This window comes from Lynx rufus, unplaced genomic scaffold (genome assembly GCF_022079265.1).
Source record: "Lynx rufus isolate CCGP_SWC_20201006 ecotype Redwood Valley unplaced genomic scaffold, mLynRuf1.p SCAF_16, whole genome shotgun sequence".
Classification (NCBI taxonomy): domain Eukaryota; kingdom Metazoa; phylum Chordata; class Mammalia; order Carnivora; family Felidae; genus Lynx; species Lynx rufus.
The window spans coordinates 4,791,867-4,812,336 of NW_025814830.1; the positions used below are offsets into that span (position 1 = coordinate 4,791,867).

Below are 20,470 nucleotides of genomic sequence, written 5' to 3' on the forward strand. Positions count from 1 at the left end.
TACGGCCCAGAGCTCTGGGGCGGGGGTGCGGTCGTGCAATAGGAAGCCGAGGGCGTTGCAAGCTTCCCGTCGGGCACCAGCTACCTGGCCCCGCGCCCTGCCCTTTGCATTCCCCAGACACCTCGGGAGCCCCCACCTGTGGACCCTGGAGCCCCCTTCACGCGTCGGCCATGCCTCTAAGCCGCACTTTGTCCATGTCCTCACTGCCAGGACTGGAGGATTGGGAGGATGAATTCGACCTGGAGAATACAGTGCTCTTCGAGGTGGCCTGGGAGGTGGCCAACAAGGGTGAGCACGCCAGGCGATGGGTCCTGGACCAGGAGGGCAGTCGGGGATGGGGGCGCGAAACTCTCGAGTCCTAGAGGACGGAGTTACTTGGCATGATACTCTTGGATTCTGGGCAAGGAACCTATGACTCCTGTGTCCTTGGGGAGGGCCGGGGTAAGTCTCCTGTACCCTGGCGGGGTGGGGATGGGTCGCCTGACTGTGAAGATAAAAGGAAGCTGGAAGTCCAATTGCTGGGTCCTAGGGAAGAGGGGGCCAAAATGAATGATTCCTAGGTCCCGGAGGGAGGCTTCCCAGAGACCAGAGACCTGGGTCCTGAACCGGGAAGGAGACGGGGGGTTGGCACTTTCTAGTGCAAAACTAGGGAAGTGGCTGGGTTTCAGACCTGTGGCCCTGGGGGAAGAGTCTGGGGATATAAACTCTGGATCTGGGAGAGGGCCAACAGGGAGATAGGATGCATGAGTCGTGGTGGCAGAATTTGGGGGCTGGCCACTTGCGAGTAAAGATGGGAAGGGCCGCAGACTCTAATTCTTAGATCTTAGGGTGGGAGAGAGTTGGTCTGAATGCCTAGACTCTGAAGGAGCCGAGGGTGTGAGCTCTGTTTCTAGGAGTACAGAAGCCTGCGGCCTCAGACACATGCGTACTGGAATGAGGGAAGGCTGGGAAGTCCTAAGTTGGTCAGGGGCTGGGCCCTAGGATGGGAGGGGCTGGGGACCTAGATTTCTGCGTCCCCGGCTCTGAAGGTCCTAAAGTTCTGGGTTTGGAAAACCAGCTGGGGTTTTGCTTTGCTGAGTCTTGGGAGAGAATGGGGCTGAGTCTCACCCCATGGCAAGCAGCCCTCGAACTGGGAGCCATGTATCCCCAGGGCCCAGGCTCCAGTAGGTAAGGAGGCTGAGAGCCCAGACTTGTGGGTCTGGAGTGGAGTTATGGGCAGAGCGGGGCCCTGCACGTGTGTTCTCAGTTGGGGAGAGGAAACTGGGGGACAGGTCAGCAGAGTCCCTGGGGGCGAGGAATGACAATTCAGGCTTCTCTTGGGCAGCTGTGGGAAGCTGAATCGGGCCATGGAGAGAGATTCTCCCCTACCGTGACCTAGAGCCTGACTGAGATTACAAACCCAGCTCCCAGAAGCTGGGAACTCAGGGACCTGAGTCCTGCTGATGCTTGCCAGCTTCTGTCATCCTTGGGACCCCGGCCCCTAATTCCCTCAGACCCAGGAGCCCGAGTCCCTAGCCCTTTCATGTCTCAGACTCCGAAGTTTAGCCTGAGCCCCTTTCTCCCCCTGAGTCCCAACCCCAGCCCCATTCTCCCTTAGACCCAGGAGTACTGCCCTTGAACTCCTATCCCATCATCTCTCTGACTCAGAAGGGTGGGCTCTCAGCCCCCTCCTCCTTCTAAGCCAGAGGTGTGGGGCCCCAGTACCTCCCACGGCCCCCTACCCTGCCCCAGGTCCCAGACCCGTGGACCTCGGCTGGGGCCTGCCCTCACGCACTTGGGCCCACAGTGGGCGGCATCTACACGGTGCTACAGACGAAGGCGAAAGTGACAGGGGATGAATGGGGTGACAACTACTACCTGGTGGGACCGTACACGGAGCAGGGCGTGAGGACCCAGGTGGAACTGCTCGAGCCCCCAACCCCAGCCCTGAAGAGGACGTTGGACTCCATGAACAGCAAGGGCTGCAAGGTGGGACATGGCCTGGCCGAGGGGAGGGGAGGTGGGTGCCCAGAGTCAGGGTGGGAGCGGCAGCTGGAGAAGGGACAGCGGGGAGAGGGTGGGTAGCCCCACGGGGAGAGGGAGGCATGGACAGAAACATGGGATGAGCCAGAACTTTCCCAGATAGACACAGAGGAGGTAAGATTGACAGACAGACAGACGCAGGACCCCATGAAGTGGGTGGGGTGAACCCCAAGCTGAAGACATTGGTGAACGGACAGACCGACAGCAGGTGCATAAGACAGACTGAGAGATGGCTCCCAGAGGCCAAGATCCTCAGACCCACAGAGAGAAAAAGAGTGAGACAGAAAGACAGACAGCCAGGTGGAACCCGGGGGAGATGGGCTTGGGGTGAGGCAGGAGTGCCAGAGTGGGGGTTCTGGAGCCTGAAGTTCAAAATCACCTTCTCCACTTCCTGCCTGTGTGACCTTGGCTAATAAACCTACTAATAGCATCTACCTTGTTCGTTTTGGGGGAAAGGATTAATTGTTAGTTAATAAAGTCCTCAGCCCGGTTCCTGGCCTCAGTTAGTACTGTGTATGAGCTCTTGTGACCACGGCCATTGTCATCATCGTTATCATAAACAGCCAAGCCGGCAGTGAGGTGGACAGGCCGACCAAGGGAGAGAGATGGATGGAGAGAGATTGAGTGTTCCAAAAGGTGGCGATCGCCCCAGGGGTAACAGCAATAGAGAGAGAGGCAGCCTGACATTTCCAGGAGAAGGAACTAGAAGGGAGAGGAAGATAGAGTACCGATGGAGGGAAGAGAGACAGGGGGCAGAGTTTCAGAGGAGCAGACCCGGGACTTAAAGATAGGAAGGGAGAGTCCCAGAGCCCCGGCTGAGGACTGACGGATGAGCACTGAGAGGCGACTGCCTCCGGCGGAAAAGGCCATGATGTAGCAGGGTGGAAGGACAGACAGGTCTGGGAGGAAGTAAAGTGGTTCCTTCATTCATTCACAGCCTCTAGTCTGGGGTGGGGTCTGGAGTCCAGAGAGGCCGGGGACCATGTCCCTAAGGAACCTTAGGACAGCCCAGCCCTCCCCCATGGCAGCTGCTCCCCACGTGCTGGGGGCCTAAGAATAGCGCCCCCCCCCAGCAAAAGGGCAGATGACAGCTGGGAGGGGGAGGGGTATCAGAGTCAGGCTCCCCAGGCTGGGCAAAGCCAGGTCGGGGAGGCGCAGGACTGCTTGCCGCCCGCACAGGGCTGTGGCAGCTGGCCCAGAACCTAGGCCATCATCTCAGGAGGAAAGCAGCCGCCCGGAGAAATGTGGCAGCAACGTTTAGAAACATGGCAGTGGGGAAGACAGCAGCTGGTGTTAGAAAGGTAGCTGCAGAGTCCAAAGATGGGCCTAAGGGCAGAGGAAGGAGACAGCAGGTGACAAATTTATAGTGAAAGCGTCGGAAGCAAGGCAGCGGGCGCGGAAGAATGTGGCAATGAGAACAGTAAAAGAAGCATCCAGTGGGAGGAATTAGCAGCAGAAGGAAGAAATAACGGGAGAAGGCAACAGGCGGGTTGGCAAGACGGAAGTGGCAGGAAACACAGAAACAAGGCAGCACGTTGGAGAAATGCTAAGGGCGGAAAAGCAAGGCAGTGGGGGGCACAGAGACAGGACCGTGTGACATTCATGGTTATAGGTAAGAGAAAGGAGGCAGTGGGTTGGGAACCAGGGTAGCGGTTGTAGAAAGGAAGCAAGGTTTTCAGTTAGCAGTAATCGCTCCCCTAGTAAACCTCATTGGCTAACGATACCGCCACTGCGCAAAGCTAGAAAGGAAGCGAGGCACAGGGAAAATGTAACAGCGATGGACAAAGAGTGTGGTGGGAGTAACTAGCAGCACGGAGAGAAATAAGGCAGCGGGGGAGAAATTAGCAGCAGGTACCGAAACAGGGTGGAAGAACTGAGGCTTTAAGCCCCGACTGCTGCCTGCGGGTGGGCGAGCCACCGAGGCTGAGCCCGGGGAGGTGTGGCCAAAAGCCTGAGTCTTCCTGTGGGCCCCCCAGGTGTATTTCGGACGCTGGCTGATCGAGGGGGGCCCCCTGGTGGTGCTCCTGGACGTGGGGGCCTCAGCCTGGGCCCTGGAGCGCTGGAAGGGGGAGCTCTGGGACACCTGCAACATCGGGGTGCCTTGGTACGACCGTGAGGCCAACGACGCCGTCCTTTTTGGCTTCCTCACCACCTGGTTCCTGGGTGAGGTAGGCCCCATTGCTGGTCGCCATGTCACTCCTGACCCGGGCCCCAACCTACGATGGCCGTTAGTCCCTGCCAGAGGGGGCGGGGTAGGAAGGGGTGGCCGGCCGGGGGCCTTGGGGGTGGCTGGCTTCTCCCAAGGCATTCTGGGATTGTAGGTCCTTTTCCAAGCACTAGCTCTGACCTTTGGGAACACAGACACCCAGGGGCCCAGAGGCTCAAACTCCCAACCCCAGCTTCATTCATTCTAATTTTCTCAGTATAGAAATTCTGAACTGTTAGCTTTGGGGGGTGCTGGCCGAGCTAGAGGGCTTGCACCAGGACATTCTGGGAGTTGTAGTTCTGTAGTCTGATAGTGGCTGGACTTAGCTCTCAGAGGGGGCCCTGGACGGTTGGGGGGGTCTCCAGCCTATATGAGAACCAGGGATCCTGGTTCTGACCCCCTTTTAGGTTTTAAAAGGCTGAAGAAACTTCACATCTCCTGCCCCAGGGAAACCAGTTTACGAATGGGCCAGTCCTAGGGCATTCTGGGAGTTGTAGTCCTTTAGTCAGTATTGGATGCAGCTCCACTCTTGATTGAGACAAAAGGCTCTCCAGGAATTGCGTCCAGGACTTGGGGACACTACAACTTCAGACCATCCACTTCAGCCCTGCTGGCACTTAGAAGGTGGGGCCAACCTCTCCACCGCCCCCGGCTCCCATCAGCCTTGAAGGATGGGGTCAGCTGGCCTGGCGTCCCAGAGATTTACAGTTCCTTGTTCTAGGGGAATTGCAGTGGGCTACCATCCACTCTGTGCAAGAATGACGATAGATTTACCTCTCCCCTGCCTCCCTGTCCACCTTGGGGATTGTTGGTTGTCCGCACAACACACGTGGAGACACAGTGGCCCTCTTCCTGTTGCCCCATAGTTCCTGGCCCAGAACGAGGAGAAGCCACACGTGGTTGCACACTTCCACGAGTGGTTGGCGGGCATTGGCCTCTGCCTGTGCCGGGCCCGGCGGCTGCCCGTGGCCACAATCTTCACCACCCATGCCACACTGCTGGGACGCTACCTGTGTGCCGGTGCCGTGGACTTCTATAACAACCTGGAGAATGTGAGCCGGGAACGTGTGGCAGATGGGGGCTGTGAGTGGTCCGGGACAGCCCAAAGCTGTCCGGGAAGCCCAGGGGCGGGGGGATCAAGCTTCCTCTTCTCCCGTGACCCAGGGGTCCAAGTCCTCCACCCCCTCCTCCCTCTGACAAAGGAGTTCAGCTTCCAACCCCAGCCACCTCCGGGACCCCGGAGTCTGGACCGCCAAAGTCTTCTCCCCAGTTCTTCTAACCTGACTGCCCTCCCTTCCCACCCAGTTCAATGTGGACAAGGAAGCAGGGGAGAGGCAAATCTATCACCGCTACTGCATGGAGCGGGCAGCGGCCCACTGTGCTCACATCTTTACTACTGTGTCCCAGATTACTGCCATCGAGGCTCAGCACCTGCTCAAGAGGAAACCAGGTAGGGAATAGGCTGGGGTCCCTAGACATGAATGAGGCAGTCTGTGCTCAGGCGATACTTAGCTGGTTTTTTTTAACTGTAGAGAGCAAAGAACTACACCCCCCAGCCGGCCCTAAGTTGATGACCTGAATAGGGAGCTGCCTGGTTATACGCCCTAGAGGCTAATGGGAGGTGTAGTTCCTTTGACATTCATTTCAAAATGGTAAAGTTACCTTATCGGCTAATGTAGTTATTGGTCTTCTGAAAGGGAATGGAGTTTCACTGGGTTTTGATTTTGAGAAGAGTGGTGTTGGAATCCGCTATTCTTTTTTTTTTTTTTTAAGTTTACTTATTTATTTTGAGAGAGAAAGAGAGTGAGAGAGCATGAACAGGGGGAGGGACAGAGAGAGAGAGAATCCCAAGCAGAGCTGGACGCAGGGCTCGATCCCATGAACCGTGAGATCATGACATGAGCCCAAACCAAGTTGGATGCTCAACCGACTGAGCCACCCAGGCACCCCTGGAATCAGTTATTCTTTTCGGGTTATAGCACCCATTCTCAATGGGTGTATTGTGAGAACTACAATTCCCAGGAGGCCTTTGGCTAGCCAGCTCCTTCTACTCCTGGAGCTGATGGTGGTTATAATTTTTCATTGATGTATTTTAATTTCAAGGAGGATAGGAAATGATCGGGACCCTAAAAGAGGCTTGAAGGTTGAGGGTATATTCTGGGAGAAGCAGGATGGGGATGTTTAAATCATCCCCAGTATAGGGTGGGATAGGGGAAACAAAAGAACTACAACTCCCAGAAGCCCCAAGGTAGTTCATTTCCCTGTGTGGTTAGCCATTTGCAGGGGCTGCTGGGAGTTGTGGTCGTGCTTGTGAACGTGAGCACGTGACTTTGGGCAAGAAGGCGTCTGAGTGGCAGGGCAGCGGGGCCACCAAGCGAGCTTCTAAAACCAAGAGATTGTGAAAGGAAAGGAGTCTTTCCTTTGTTTATTCATTCAACCACGCTGGCGGGTATGAATAGATGAAGATATGAAACATGGACCTTCTCCCCACAAATTCCAGATATCGTGACCCCCAACGGACTGAATGTGAAGAAGTTCTCTGCCATGCATGAGTTCCAGAACCTCCATGCTCAGAGCAAGGCTCGAATCCAGGAGTTTGTGCGGGGCCATTTTTATGGGTACGTGGACCAGGTACCTAGGTCTTGGGAGAGGAAGGGGTTGGGAACCCAACTCATGAGTGTGAGAGATGGGATAGCTGGGGGCTCAGCCTCTTCCATTCCTGAGCGTCAGAACAATGGTGGAGTATTCAAGTATTGATCCCCATCTAGGGAGAAAAGAACTTCAACTCCCAGGAGCTCCCACGATGCCTCTGTACTGCCTAAGATGCTCTTTGCCCCTGTAGCTTCTGGGGTTTGTAGTTTCAAGGCCAGGGCTAGCGGGTCCCCACCCTTGGCTTCACCAAGGTGGCTTCACCACCATGCCTTATGGCTTTTTTAGGCACCTGGACTTCAACTTGGACAAGACCTTGTATTTCTTTATCGCCGGCCGCTACGAGTTCTCTAACAAGGGGGCCGATGTCTTCCTAGAGGCCTTGGCCCGGCTCAACTATCTACTCAGAGTAAGGCCTGGGCTTTGAGAAGACAAAAAGAGGAAAAGGAAATCAGCACATAACTGGGGAGGGTGGGGGCGGGAAGTAGGGAAACCCCGTGTGTGAAGGGAAAGTGTAGAGACCCAGAAAGAAGACCAGAGTCCCAGTGGGGGATGATAACTCTAATTCTCCTTGACGGGAAGGAGCATGGCAGGGCCATAGTGGTCTTGATGGGTGGAAAAGGGTAGGTGGCTTCAGCCTTCTCTCGGGTGATCCTGACCCCCTCCCCCCACCCCATGCCTTTTCCTCTGCCCAGGTGAACGGCAGTGAACAGACAGTGGTCGCCTTCTTCATCATGCCGGCTCGGACCAACAATTTCAACGTGGAAACCCTCAAAGGCCAAGCTGTGCGCAAGCAGCTTTGGTCAGCAGCCCTCGGCCTGGGATCCCTGCCATTCCCACTCCCAGCCATGTGCTTTGGGAGGCTCAGTTTTGTTATCTGGAACATGAGCAGTTTGCCCCCCAAAAACTCGTAGTGAAGTCACTTGCTTAAGACGCCTCTAGCTCAGGGGCAGTAAGGAGTCGCACACAGGACAAGTGTGACCGTACAACCAGGGCCCTGACATCAAACTGGCGAGGTCCCACTTGGGCCACTGACCCTTGGTGGCTTTGTGATAATTTCCTCATCTGCAAGAGCCTTTCATTAGCCATCAGATAGTCACTGAGCACCTACCGTGGACCAGGTGCTGTTCCAGGCCCTGGGGACGCAGCTGTAAATGGGGACGATAAAATCCCTGCCCTCACCGAGCTCACATTCTAGAGAGTTCTATAGAAAGTGCTCTGGGGTGCCTGGTTGGCTCAGTTGGTACAGCATGTGGCTCTTGGTCTTGGGGTTGTAAGTTCGAGCCCCGTGTTGGGTGTAGAGATGACCACTTAAAAATAGACTCTTTAAAACAACAACAACAACAAAAAGAAAGTGCTCTGACAAGAAAATAAAGCAGGACTGGAATGCGAGACAGGACATGGAATGGTCAGGACAGGCCACACTGAGAAAGTTGCCATTGGGTAGAGACCAGTAGAAGAAATGAGGGAGGGAGCCCTGTGTGTATCTGGGGAATAGCATTTCAGGCAGAGGAACACAGATGCAAAGGCCCTGAGGTATGTCTGAGAAACCACAGGGAGACCAGTGCGGCTGGAGCAGGGCGCTTGAGGGAGATGGGGTAGAAAATGAGGCCAGAGCTATGAGAAGATTAGGATTAGAGGAATGTCATTGAGGCTGCAGGGTGTCACTAGTTGCTAGCTTCACTTGTGCACATAAAATTTCCTCTCTCGGAACATCGTTTTCCCTTTTTATAACATGGGGCTTAGCATGGCCACCACCAGGACTAGTGCACGTCCTAATAATAGCTGACATTTCTGGAAGGTTTGCTGTGTGCCAGGCACTGTGCGTTGTTTGTCGTGACTTCATCAAGTTTTCCCTGCAGACCTCTGAGGTTGGTTCTATTTTTATCCCCGTCTGAGAGATGAGTCACCAAAGTCAGAGAGGGAAGGCCACCTGTCCCCCGCCACACAGCTGATGAGGGGCACAGGGGATTCGAGCCTTTCAGGGCCTGTCTCCCAGGTCCCCGTCCTCCAGCTCCAAATCCCCAGGGCCTCTCCGCTCAGACCTCGGTGTAGCAGCTGACAATAAATGGCAGGCGGCATATATGTGATGCTGTGTCTCTGCCCCTTCTAGGGATACGGCCAACACCGTGAAAGAGAAGTTCGGAAGGAAGCTTTATGAGTCCTTGCTGGTGTGAGTGTCCCACCCCCAGCCCCGCATCCTCCTGGGCCCTGACTCCACTGATCACCCATTCCCAGATGCATACCCTGTCACCTTGCAGGGGGAGCCTCCCGGACATGAACAAGATGCTGGACAAGGAGGACTTCACTATGATGAAGAGAGCTATCTTTGCCACGCAGGTATGGTCTGGGGCCCCGAACAGAGACATGGCGATGCCCAGCACCCGCCCCGGGGGCAGCTTGCCGTGTTAGCTCTGACCCCAGAGATTGCTGGGGGCTCCGCGTCACCGGCACCCTTCTCAGGGAATCAATTGATTTTTTTTAAGGCTTATTTATTTTTGAGGGAGAGAGACAGAGAGAGAGACAGAGAGAGACAGAGCGGGGGAGGGGGAGGAGCAGAGAGAGAGGGAGACAGAATCCAAAGCAGGCTCCAGGCTCTGAACTGTCAGCCCAGAGCCCGACCACACTGGGCTCGAACCCACCAGCTGTAAGATGGTGACCTGAGCTGAAGTTGGATGCTTAACGGACTGAGCCCCCCCCCCCCCCGCACCGAGGCGCCCCCCAGTGGCTTATTCTGCTACAGGGGCTGCTAGGAGTTGTACTTTTTTTTTAAATTTGTAATTTCGTTGAGCCACCGGGGTCAAAAGATGAAAGAGAACTTTAGGAAGTCAACAAAGCCCACAGAAGGAGAATTACAAGTCCCCGCTGTCCCTGGGTCTTGCTGCTGACTAGTTTCATACTCATTAGAGCCAGAAGGCTTTAGCTAAAACACTAGCCGTTACCTGAAGAGCATTGAAAACTCTCAGCAACCGCTGTTTTTCTTATCCTACAGGCTGTGTGTCTTAGTCCCCAAACATTCCTGGGAGTTGTAGCTTCTTTAGATTCCGGAGGTTAATGGAATTCGGTGGATGGGAAACCTTAGAAGAATGTGGCAATAACAAAATGAGGACTACAAGTCCCAGCAGCCCCCGCTTCAGTCATGCTTCCCTTGCCCCAGAGGCTCCTGGGAGGGAGAGTTCTTTGATTCTCTGGGGTCGGGAATCTTTGGTACCTGTGGTCAGGGTGGGTGAGCCACTTCCCGGCAAATGGAAACCTAGGTACCCACGCTGCACAAATGAGGTGTGATGTGCTTTGGGCCAAACTACAATTTCCTTTTTTCTTTTTTTAAGTTTATGTATTTATTTCGAGAGAGAGTGTAGGAGAGGGGCAGAGAGAGAGGGAGAGAGGGGATCCCAAGCAGGCCCCGCGCTTCGCGGGGCCTGACATGGGGCTGGAACCCAGAATCTGTGAGATCATAATAAAGAGCCAAAATAAAGAGATGCTTAACTGACTGAGCCACGCTGTGACCCCAGATTACAATTTCTAATAGTCCCTAAGGCAGTCAGCCTCACTGAGGATGTGTATGCATTGCCACGGGGCTGCTGGGAGTTGTAGTTTCTTGAGCCCCTGGAGCTGACTGAAGGCGAGTAGAACTTTTAATGAGATGGAAGAGTTACAAATAACTACATATCCCAGCAGCCCGTGGGATTTCCTAGCTCTCGCCCCTCCAGTCACTCTTGGGAATTGTGGTTTCTCTGGGCCTTGGGTGGGAGCGGAAGTGGAGGGAATTACAGGATGGAGAGTAAAGGGAACTTGGAAAGAAGGCAAGACAGGCTTTTCATAAGAAAACTACAACTTCCAGCAGCCCCTGAAGCTTGCTGCCATATTGACAAAGTCTCTGCCCCCCATTGACTTGGGGGAATTTTAGTTCCTTTGGGTTTCTTTGATGATGGAGCCCAGAGTACAGAACCCAGTAACTACAACTCCCGGTAGTCAGGGGAGGCAGGTTAACGCTGGCTTTGCCTCAAAGACAAATGGGAATTGTAGTTTCTTTTCAGCTCATGGTGGTTTTTTGTTTAGTTGGTTATTTTTTATGTTTATTTATTTTTGAGAGAGAGGGAGGGCTGTCTGGCTGTCAGCCCAGAGCCCGATATGGGGCTCGAACCCATGAACCGTGAGATCATGACCTGAGCCGAAGTCGGACACTTAACCGACTGAGTCACCCAGGTGCCCCTCAGCTCATGGTGTTCAAAGAGAAAAGTGAGCCTTTACAGAGAGAGCCAAGGAGGATATCTATGACTCTTTTTTTTTTTTTTTAAAGTTTATTTAGTTATTTTGAGAGAGAGAGTGAGAGCGCAAGCAAGGGAGGGCCAGAGAGAGAGAATCCCAAGCAGGCTCTGCACTGACAGTGGAGACCCAACTCGGGGCTCGAACTCACGAACCAACTATGAGATCATGACCGGAGCCAAAATCAAGAGTCGGCCATTCCACCTACTGAGCCCCCCAGGCGCCCCAGATATCTACAGCTTCTAATCTCTTGGGCTTGTGTTCCCACAACCTGGTGGGAATTGTGACCTCCTCCCGGGTCAGCGTGGCTCACAGGGAATGAGGGAGCCCTCTGTCCCTTCTCTGACCCCCATCCCTCTTGTGGCCCCTGCAGCGACAGTCTTTCCCCCCTGTGTGCACCCACAATATGCTGGACGACTCCTCGGATCCTATCTTGACCACCATCCGTCGAATTGGACTCTTCAATAGTAGTGCTGACAGGGTCAAGGTGAGGGCAATGGCCAGGCTGGGTCAAGCATGGAGGGGTGGGGTGGAGGTAGGGGGGGCTGGGCCTCACGTCCCCCGTCTCCCCTGGTTTATTAAGGGATCGCTATGTTTAGAAAGGACCTTAGCACTTTAAGCAGACAGACTTGGATTCAATGCTTTGTCCTACCGCTGACTTGTGTGACTTTAGACAGGCTTTTCGCCCTCTCTGGGCCCCTCTGGGATCCCAGGGAGTTTGGGCTGAGCTCTTCTTTTTCACTGCCAGGTGATTTTCCACCCAGAGTTCCTCTCCTCCACGAGCCCCCTGCTCCCCGTGGATTATGAGGAATTTGTCCGTGGCTGCCACCTTGGGGTCTTCCCCTCCTACTATGAGCCTTGGGGCTACACGCCGGGTGAGTGCAGCATGGTGGTCGGCTCCTGGTCAGATGGGGCACCGACCCTGGGCATGTCACTTGCCCGCTCTGTGCCCCAGGCTCTCCTTTGCAAAACAGGGACGATGGCCACAGTCTGTTGGCCTGCAGCATGTGTTTTTGTGACACGGTCGCTCGTGTGATGTGTAACTAGAGGGCTGAGGTCACAGGTCACGCGTGATTTCCCCCAGTTTGCTGCTGATTGCCCCCCCCCCCCGATATCAACAGCTGAATACGTAGTTCACCAACACGACTGAATGGGGCCAGGTCTCTCAGAGGTGTCCCCAGCGCCCATTCACTCCGCCGTCCTCTTTTACGAAGGCGTTGGCTCCCTTTATTATTATTATATTTTTTACATTTATTTATTTTGAGAGAGACAGAGACAGCATGAGTATGGGAGGGAGGGAGAGAGAGAGAGAGGGAGAGAGAGAGAGAGAGAGAAAGTCCTGAGCGGGGATTCGATATGGGACTCAAACTCACAAAACTGTGAGATCATGACCTGAGCTGAAACCAAGAGTTGGATGCTTAACCAACTGAGCCACCCACGTACCCTGGCGTTGACTCCCTTTAGACACAGGCTCCGGGTTGGGGCTTATTTGCACTTGTCCCTCATTTGGGGACATTTTGCCGTGGCCCCAAATTCAGCCCTTCCTCACACTCTTCAATCAAGATTGGTTTTGAGGCTAAGTAAATATCACAGTTGCTGTAGTATTTCTTTTTTTTTTTTTTTTAAGTTTATTTATTTTGAGGAAGAGAGAGAGTGTGTGAGCAGGGGAGGGGCAGAGAGAGGGAGGGAGAGAATCCCAAGCAGGCTCCATGCTGTCAGAGCAGAGCCTGACACAGGGCTCAATCCCAGGAACGATGAGATCGTGACCTGAGCCGAACTCAAGAGTCGGATGCTTAACCGACTCAGCCACCCAGGCGCCCCCATAGTATTTCTTAACTTATGAGCAATTTAACAAACCTTTTAAACTGTGCTTGCATAATAATTGGGGTAATGATTTTGCCAGTTTCATTTCGGCCATGGTTACAGTGATGCATAGGTTTTGTGTGCTTGGCCCCAACCCTCTTTTTCTCATGAAGCCCTGTTATATTTGGTGCCTGTGTTTGCAGGTTATGGAGGTTTTTCGGAACACTTACGTGAGAATTATTTTTTTTTTTAATTTTTTCATGTTTATTTTTGAGAGAGAGAGAGAGAGAGAGGCAGAGTGCAAGTGGAGGAGGGGCAGAGAGAGAAAGATACAGAATCCAAAGCAGGCTCCAGGCTCTGAGCTGTCAGCACAGCGCCCGTCACAGGGCTCGAACCCACGAACGCCAGATCATGACCTGAGCCGAAGTCGGACGCTCAGCGGACTGAGCCACCAGGCGCCCCTACCTGAGAATTGTAATAAACTACGTGAACCATTTTTCAGGCTTGTTTAAGGTATTCAATGAGGCAGTGATGAGAATTTTTCTTGTTTCCTGTCAAAACTACGTCTGGCACAAGAAAGTATCTTACAGGTTGTGAGGATGGAGTAAAATGGTACGCATTGGCAACGAGTACATACTTAGTAATTTACATCCTATCTCCTAGCTCTAGATTTGTCCTCATTCTGAAGCCCTGGGACGAGTGAATTCCCTTTTCTGAACCTCTTCGCTTCCCCTGCGAGAAACAGGCTATGATCGAACGCACTCACGTTCTAGTTTTGTGGGCTCAGTGATTTGCTCAAGTTGTCAGTAGATGGCGCTGTTGGGGCGTCTATTGCGATTTCAAAGCGCAAAAGGGGAAAGCTTAAGTAGACCTTTCTCACTCCTTCCCGCAGCTGAGTGCACGGTTATGGGCATCCCCAGTATCTCCACCAACCTCTCCGGCTTCGGCTGCTTCATGGAGGAACACATTGCAGACCCCTCAGCTTACGGTCAGCGCCCAGACCGAGAGCCGAGACTCTTGGATCCCGGGTGGGGGAAGGGAAGGGCTCCTGGGCCCCCGGGATGGGGAGAGGGGCCCTGGTGCCACAGAGTCCCCGGGAGAATGAAGGTGTCCTTAGTCTGATTTCTGAGCCCTGCCCCGTCCTGGCCCCCACAGGCATCTACATTCTGGACCGGCGGTTCCGCAGCCTGGATGATTCCTGCTCGCAGCTCACCTCCTTCCTCTACAGCTTCTGCCAGCAGAGCCGGCGGCAGCGCATCATCCAGAGAAACCGCACGGAGCGCCTCTCAGACCTTCTAGACTGGAAATACCTAGGCCGGGTATAACCGCCTTCTTCCGGTCTCCGATTTCTCAGCTTCCAAGGCTGGCGCAGGGGGCCAGGGGGCCCCTACGCGAAACGGTTGCGCTCCCTTTAAGAAATTAACCGTCTTTTGCTGGTAGACCGCATTGGCCAGCGTTACCTTACTTGCATGAAGTGCGTGGCCAAGAGGTACCTAAGACCTCTGCCCCTGTGAGTGGGGGCGTGGCTCAGAGACTGTCCATTCACAGCTCTGCTTATCGGCTTCAGGGGTGGAGCCAGAAAGATAATTGGTATAGGGGCCGACTGGAAGGTGCCAGAAAGTGCTCCTCTGCCTAAAGAGTGTGGGCTGGGGTTCGCCACCTTCTACCTCTGCTGGGGGCGGTGTCTGGTTCCCTTCTGCTGACGCTCCCCCCCTTTCTGTTCCCCAAGTACTATATGTCCGCGCGCCACATGGCGCTGGCCAAGGCCTTTCCAGAACACTTCACCTATGAGCCCCACGAGGCTGACGCGGTGAGTGGACCCCGATCTCTCTGATGGGTCCGGAGCTAAGAGGGCTGGGGTGGGTGCGCGTCCTTCCAGGAGTGGGAAGGCCCCGGGGCAAGCTGTCGGGCCCTCCCACACCCCACCTGCTCACTCGGGTTTGTGCCCACGCCCCCGTAACGCAGACCCAGGGCTACCGCTACCCTCGGCCGGCCTCCGTGCCGCCATCGCCCTCGCTGTCGCGACACTCAAGCCCTCACCAGAGCGAGGACGAGGAGGAGCCACGGGACGGGCCGCCCGACGTAGACGGGGAGCGCTACGATGAGGAAGAGGAGGCCGCCAAGGACCGGCGCAACATCCGCGCCCCCGAGTGGCCGCGCCGCGCCTCCTGCGCCTCTTCCACCAGCGGGAGCAAGCGCGGCTCCGTGGACACAGCGCCCTCCAGCTCAGTCAGCACTCCCAGCGAGCCCCTCAGCCCCGCCAGCTCCCTGGGCGAGGAGCGCAACTAAGTCCCGCCGCCCCACACTCCCCGCCCATCCTGCCTCCCTCGTCCAGAGGGCGGACGCAGAATGGCACTGTTCCGAAACCCCACTCCACATCCCGAACCCGCCTTGGGGTCCACAGCCCCGTCCCCTCCGCCGTACACTCCAGCCCTTCTAGCTCCTCTCTGGGAATCCCCGACACTCCGGAATCACAACGCCGTGCCTTTCCTGGGTTCCAGAATGCATACACTGTGCCCCGGAGCCCTTCGGGCCTGGCCTGGGCCTCCTCCCTCCCCCGGAGGGCCGGGCACCTGCCGTTACCCTGCCATGGTGCCAGGGGTTTTAGGAAACCTGGTCTGTTGTCATACAGGCAGGAGGCTCCTGGAGCCCTTGTGGCTTGCTGATTTTCCAGCACACCGAAGATGCCATGCTCAGCTGTGGCCTGGGGGCCACCAAGCTCTGGAAACCATGTGGTGTCCCTGTTAATGGGGCAATCAAGTCCACAGCTGGGGCACTTTCAGGGACTTAACTGAATCCAGAAGGTCCTCCATTTCAACTCCAGAACTCGGGCTCCAGACCAGGGCACTCGCGTCCTTACTCTGATCTTAGCCCTTGTTGGGGTGTCTGGCTCTGCCTGGAGGGCCCCCCCCCCACTCCTGCTCTCCTTTTTCTCCATATTTTGGCCAATGGGAGGTGGGGGGTGGTACAGAACCACTTGACTTCTCATTCCTATTGGAGAACATGCAGTCTTGGTCTAGATGCCTTTCTGGCCTTTTTTGAACCAGACCCTGTACCTCCTTCCCTGAGAGTCTGAGCTCTCCCCCCTATCTTGAGATTCCCGTGCCCTCCAGGGAATCCCCTTGCTGAGGACTGAACGGGCCCGTCTTCCCCTGCCACAACCTCCGACCCCTAGGCCCACCGTAAAACCACTGGGTGCTAGGTCCCGGCTGCCGAATCTGGAACCTCACCACTGTGCTGCTTCCCAGTCCCTTTCCCCGGTCTAGAATGGAACCCACTTGGTTCTAGAACTTTCATATTTACCTCGAGCCTCTTCCATCCTTAAGCTGTGTCCTGCCCCCCAGCTTTGGTGAAAGGGAGGGGCCCTTCACGCGTGCTGTGCTGTGTCTGACGCACTTGCTTTGCAAGTTGGGAGGGCAGAAGAGGTGTGATTGATGTGTGTCCAGAGATGAAAAAAAATACATCTATATTTAAGAATCTGAGGTTTGGTCCACTCTGAGGGCTTGCCGGGCCTCGCTGCTGGCCCCTCCCTCCTCTTGGCTTCTCTCTTTCCCTCCTCTTCCCCTCCCGCTGCCGCACTACTGGGTCTCTGATACCCTGTCTCACTCCACTGCAGATAAAATATTTCCATCACTGCAAAAAGTTCTGTTGGACAGAACTAGCTTAGAACGTGTTCCCAGGGCACTGGCCTCTGGACTTTAGCCCTACCGCCCCCCTGAATGGCTCTATTTCCGGGAAAACGGTTTTTTTCAGTTCTCGTCTTCACTAGCATCTCCAAGCTGATCACGTTTCGGGGGGAGTAGAAAACTAGATTCGCATGTGTGACCATCCTTCCCGTTAGCCACGGTGTTTGTGATGGACGCAGAAATCCCTTTCCCCTGCCAGAATCACGAGTGGCCACCGAAGTTGGGAGACAACAGGTGTGGTGTCAGAAGTCCAGGAGCCACTTCCTGTTAAGATTCTACCAGAAACGGAAGGGTCAGGGGGATCATAGTTTTGTAGCTTGGACCCAGTAGCTGCCTGCTAACCCTCCTCAAGCTTCTTCAGTCCCCGTTTGGAGAATTTAGCCCTAAGTTTCACATCCCATTTCTGTGCTGAGCCCCACACCCCCAGCTCAGCACCTCTTGGCACTTTCTAAGTGCTCCCGCTGCTGGACATTAGTCATCAGAGCCCGTTTCTGGTTACTGTTTATCGTCTCTAAATGCCTCCTTCCAACTACCAACAGGTCTTGCTAGACTCCTTGGGAGTCTGGGCTCTCCCCTGTAGGAGGGGCAGCTGACAGCCCAGCAAAGCAGAGAACCTGCTACCCCACCCCACCCCCTGGGGAAGATCTGGCAACGGACAGCAAAGATGTGGGGCCAACAGCACTCCCTGCGGGGGCGGAACAGCTAGAAGCCTTGTGAAAATCGGTACCACCTCATATCACACACACCCAAAACCACCAGTTGCTGCAAAAAAGCTTTATTGTTTTCATTTGGTCCACGGCTTGGGAGAGGGCTCCAGGTTGGTTAAAAAGCTGCCTAGTGGCTGCAAGGAGAGACTCAGGCACAAGCCCTGACATCTGGGGGGAATGCCACAGGGACCCTCTCGAAGGCTGCTGGGCTCCAGAGACTTCTAGTCGTGCTTGAGGGTGAGTCTTTCAAAGAGATACTCGCCCAGCTCGGCCTGGGGGCCGGACAGCCTGCGGAGATTAGTCAGATGGTCGCCCATCTTCTTAATGAGTTTCACCTCCTCATCTAGAAAGTGATTCTCCAGGAAGTCACAGAGCTGAGGGACAGGACAGGAGAAGATATGGTCAGTTACACATTAACGGTGCGACGTCGGGGGAAACGAGGCTCAAAAGGAAATTTGCCCAGTTACATGTGGATGAAGGGGGTACTCACATGGGGGTCTGCGCGGGCAGAACCCAGGGCATGCAGATCCAAAAGGCCCTGGTTCAAGTTCTTCTCCAGAAGCAGGGCGGCTTCCATGGCGTCCAGGGTTTTACCCCACTCATCTTGGGACGGCTTCTGTACAGATGACAGAGGGCTCAGGACTCGCTACATACGTGGCAAACCCGTCTAAGATCTCGCGTCTATCACCCCCAGTCTCCTACAACCACCCATGCGACGACACCACGTTGCGGCGTGGACAGCTACGGCTTTGGGAACCCGGGGGCGCCTCCATTTCGAGCAGCACAAAAGCGAACACAATCGCCCAGAAGCCCACGCGGTGCCTAAACCGCTACGCGCGCGCGCGGGCTGCTGGGATATGTAGTCCGCCGCCCGCGCACTATTTACCTGCACGTCCAGGAAGAGGGCGCGGCCGCCGCGCTGGTTTTGCATCTTCAAGAGGCGCTCGGCGCCCTCCCGCTTCTCCTCAGCCAACTCGCGGAAGAAGTGGCCCACGCCCTCCAGAGCCACATCGTCACGGTCGAAATAGAAGCCCTGCGGGAAGAGATGGCGCGAACACGGGTTACAGGGCAGAAAGGCCGGCCAGGCGCCCCGACTCCGCCCCCCGACTACCCAACGGGACAAAGAAAGCCAGCGCGTGCGCAGAGGGCCAGAGGTGCGCACTTGGGGGAAACTTGGGCTGGGGGCGTCCTGGGGACCCTCACCAGAGAGAGGTAGGTGTAGGAGGCCCGCAGATGCATGTTGACCAGGCGGTTGACGGCGGCCTCCACCTCGGTGGAATAATTCTGACGAATCTGGGAGCTCATGGTTGGTTGGTAATGAGGAGTTAAGTTCAAAATCGGGTGTTGGCTGGTCCCGGAGGCAGAGGATGGGCAAGAAGATGGCTCCGAAGGTGGCGACTGGAAAAAAGGTTGGAGGGTGGTCGGAGGCAGGTAGAAGGGGCGTCCCTGGGTCTGTTCCGTCCAAACACTGTTGAAGCAAGAGACAGATCCGCAGGACCGCCGCGCGCACTGCAAAAGGCCGTGGCCAGGGCGGCTTCTTTTATAGCGCGCGGGGCCGCGGAGGTGGGGCGCTCGGGGACAGCGGTCGGCCAATCTGCGGTGTCGGGAGGCGGGGCTTGGAGCCCGCGCTTGACCAATCCGAGTTGATAGGAGTCCCAGACCCCCGCCCAGAGGTGGGGAAGTCACGCGCCAGTGCGCGAGGCTGTTGTGAAATGGGGAAGTGGGGGTGGGGAGGTTACGGGGTGCAAGGGTCCTGGGGCTGGTTCTGGACAGTCAGGGGATTGGGGGGGGGGCTCTCTCTGGTGGGTGGAAGATTAATGGGGACACTGGGAGCCCTGGAAAATTATGATTCTGGGGTCTTGGGAGTGTCTCAGGAAAGTAGATTGGATTCTGGGGTTGTCTTAGAGCATGGATCTTTCTGGCGCCCTGGAGGTTCCTCAGAGGTGTGGATACCTCCAGATGACTGGGGGTTGCTCTGGAAGATAAGGGGTCTCTGGATCATTACGAAGTTTGGAAGTCGGTGCGGTGAGATACTTCTGGAATCTTGGGGTATCTCTCTGATAGATGGGTTGAGAGAGGGACCTGGAGCCCTGCAGTTCACTAAAAGATTGGGAATTTCTGTAGCCCTAGAGCTGACAATGGAAGTTCATATTTTCTGGAATCTTCCCCTAAGAGGGTTGGGGGTCTTTAGGCTCATGAAGTGATCTTCGAGATGAAAAGGACAGTTGTTCTTGGGATCCTCCCCCTTCAATCCCCCCTGTAACAGGGGAGAGGGATATTTCTGGAAGCCTAGTAGGGGCTTTTCTAAGAGGTAGGAGGACTTGGAGAGCCCTTTGGAGCCTTTGAAAGATTGGGCCACTTGGAATATCTTGGGGAAATGACACTCAAACTTTGGGTCTCTCTGAGGCTGCATTTCCTGGAGACTATTCTGAGGGCAGCCAGACTTGAAATTCCCTTTGGCTCTGAAGCAGTCTCTCTTGTCCCTGTCTTGCCTCACACGCGCTTCTTCAAAGTCACAAAGAGAAGCCCTGCATCCTAGGGACCCAAGGAGGGTCTGGGGACCTGTGGATGGGATGTGTCTTTGACCAATGGACGTTTTTTTAAGTGTGTGAGTTCCAGGCTCGTGTCTGGAACTGGAAGCAGATTGGCTCAACCAGGACCTGCCCTCAAGGAGCTCCCCGTCCTAGTTGATGGGGGGGGGGGGCAAAGACAGGAACTTGAACCTATTGCAGTGCCCTAATGGAGGTAGCAGGTAGGCTGAGCAGGGGAGCTAAAGCTACTGAGGCCTGCTTTGCAGAGGGGGCCCGCTCCAAGCAGCCCAGGCAAGGTGTCCTCTGACCAAGGGGACGCTGGACCAGGCTGGTATCTGGGGTCCTCAAGGGGCCCCTGGGCCAGCGGCCAGGAGAGCAGCGGTGCTGAGTCATGCTGAACTCAGCGGTAAGGGTCTCAGGCAGAGAGGCGGGGTGGGGCCACTGACTGACCTCACGTCCCGCCAGACTGCTGACTGGCGGGGACCCCGGGAGCTAGGCCTGGCTGGGATCCAAGTCTGGCCCCCTCCCCCCAGGGTGCCACCTCGAGTGTGCTTTGTCTCTGCATCTTACGGTCTTTTCGAGTTCCTCCGGCCTGTGGCC

At 55.4% G+C, this 20,470-nt stretch overlaps 2 protein-coding genes and 1 long non-coding RNA gene across 3 annotated transcripts in view; 2 read left to right on the top strand and 1 right to left on the bottom strand.

The window, feature by feature from the left end:
* GYS1 (glycogen synthase 1) lies at nt 1-17,693 on the top strand. The gene is made up of 16 exons (XM_047077669.1): nt 1-288; nt 1,787-1,968; nt 3,999-4,190; nt 5,095-5,280; nt 5,534-5,678; nt 6,729-6,846; nt 7,166-7,286; nt 7,573-7,679; nt 8,991-9,050; nt 9,139-9,217; nt 11,517-11,630; nt 11,892-12,018; nt 13,839-13,934; nt 14,102-14,265; nt 14,676-14,756; nt 14,912-17,693. Exons 1-16 carry the CDS (start codon nt 171-173, stop codon nt 15,233-15,235), a joined length of 2,214 nt encoding a protein of 737 aa, XP_046933625.1. The 5' UTR covers nt 1-170; the 3' UTR covers nt 15,236-17,693.
* On the bottom strand, nt 17,392-18,858 carry FTL (ferritin light chain). The gene is made up of 4 exons (XM_047077674.1): nt 18,543-18,858; nt 18,226-18,372; nt 17,830-17,955; nt 17,392-17,713 (listed from the first exon to the last, which is right to left on the bottom strand). The coding sequence occupies exons 1-4, from the start codon at nt 18,642-18,644 to the stop codon at nt 17,561-17,563; spliced, it is 528 nt and encodes a 175-aa protein (XP_046933630.1). The 5' UTR covers nt 18,645-18,858; the 3' UTR covers nt 17,392-17,560.
* Nucleotides 18,366-20,470, top strand: part of LOC124510930 (uncharacterized) — a 10,030-nt gene continuing 7,925 nt past the window's right edge. The window contains exon 1 of the long non-coding RNA XR_006961779.1: nt 18,366-18,493. This is a non-coding gene — a long non-coding RNA (uncharacterized LOC124510930). The remainder of the gene's footprint in view (nt 18,494-20,470) is intronic.

What these genes read in the sequence shown, in the direction of transcription:
- FTL (XM_047077674.1), bottom strand. Translation starts at nt 18,644, where the DNA reads ATGAGCTCCCAGATTCGTCAGAATTATTCCACCGAGGTGGAGGCCGCC. An exon ending in CCTACACCTACCTCTCTCTG is followed by an intron (nt 18,373 to 18,542) that starts GTGAGGGTCCCC and finishes CTCTTCCCGCAG; the next exon opens with GGCTTCTATTTCGACCGTGA. An exon ending in CTGCCCGCGCAGACCCCCAT is followed by an intron (nt 17,714 to 17,829) that starts GTGAGTACCCCC and finishes CCTGTCCCTCAG; the next exon opens with CTCTGTGACTTCCTGGAGAA.
- GYS1 (XM_047077669.1), top strand. Translation starts at nt 171, where the DNA reads ATGCCTCTAAGCCGCACTTTGTCCATGTCCTCACTGCCAGGACTGGAG. An exon ending in TGAACAGCAAGGGCTGCAAG is followed by an intron (nt 1,969 to 3,998) that starts GTGGGACATGGC and finishes TGGGCCCCCCAG; the next exon opens with GTGTATTTCGGACGCTGGCT. An exon ending in CTTTATGAGTCCTTGCTGGT is followed by an intron (nt 9,051 to 9,138) that starts GTGAGTGTCCCA and finishes GTCACCTTGCAG; the next exon opens with GGGGAGCCTCCCGGACATGA.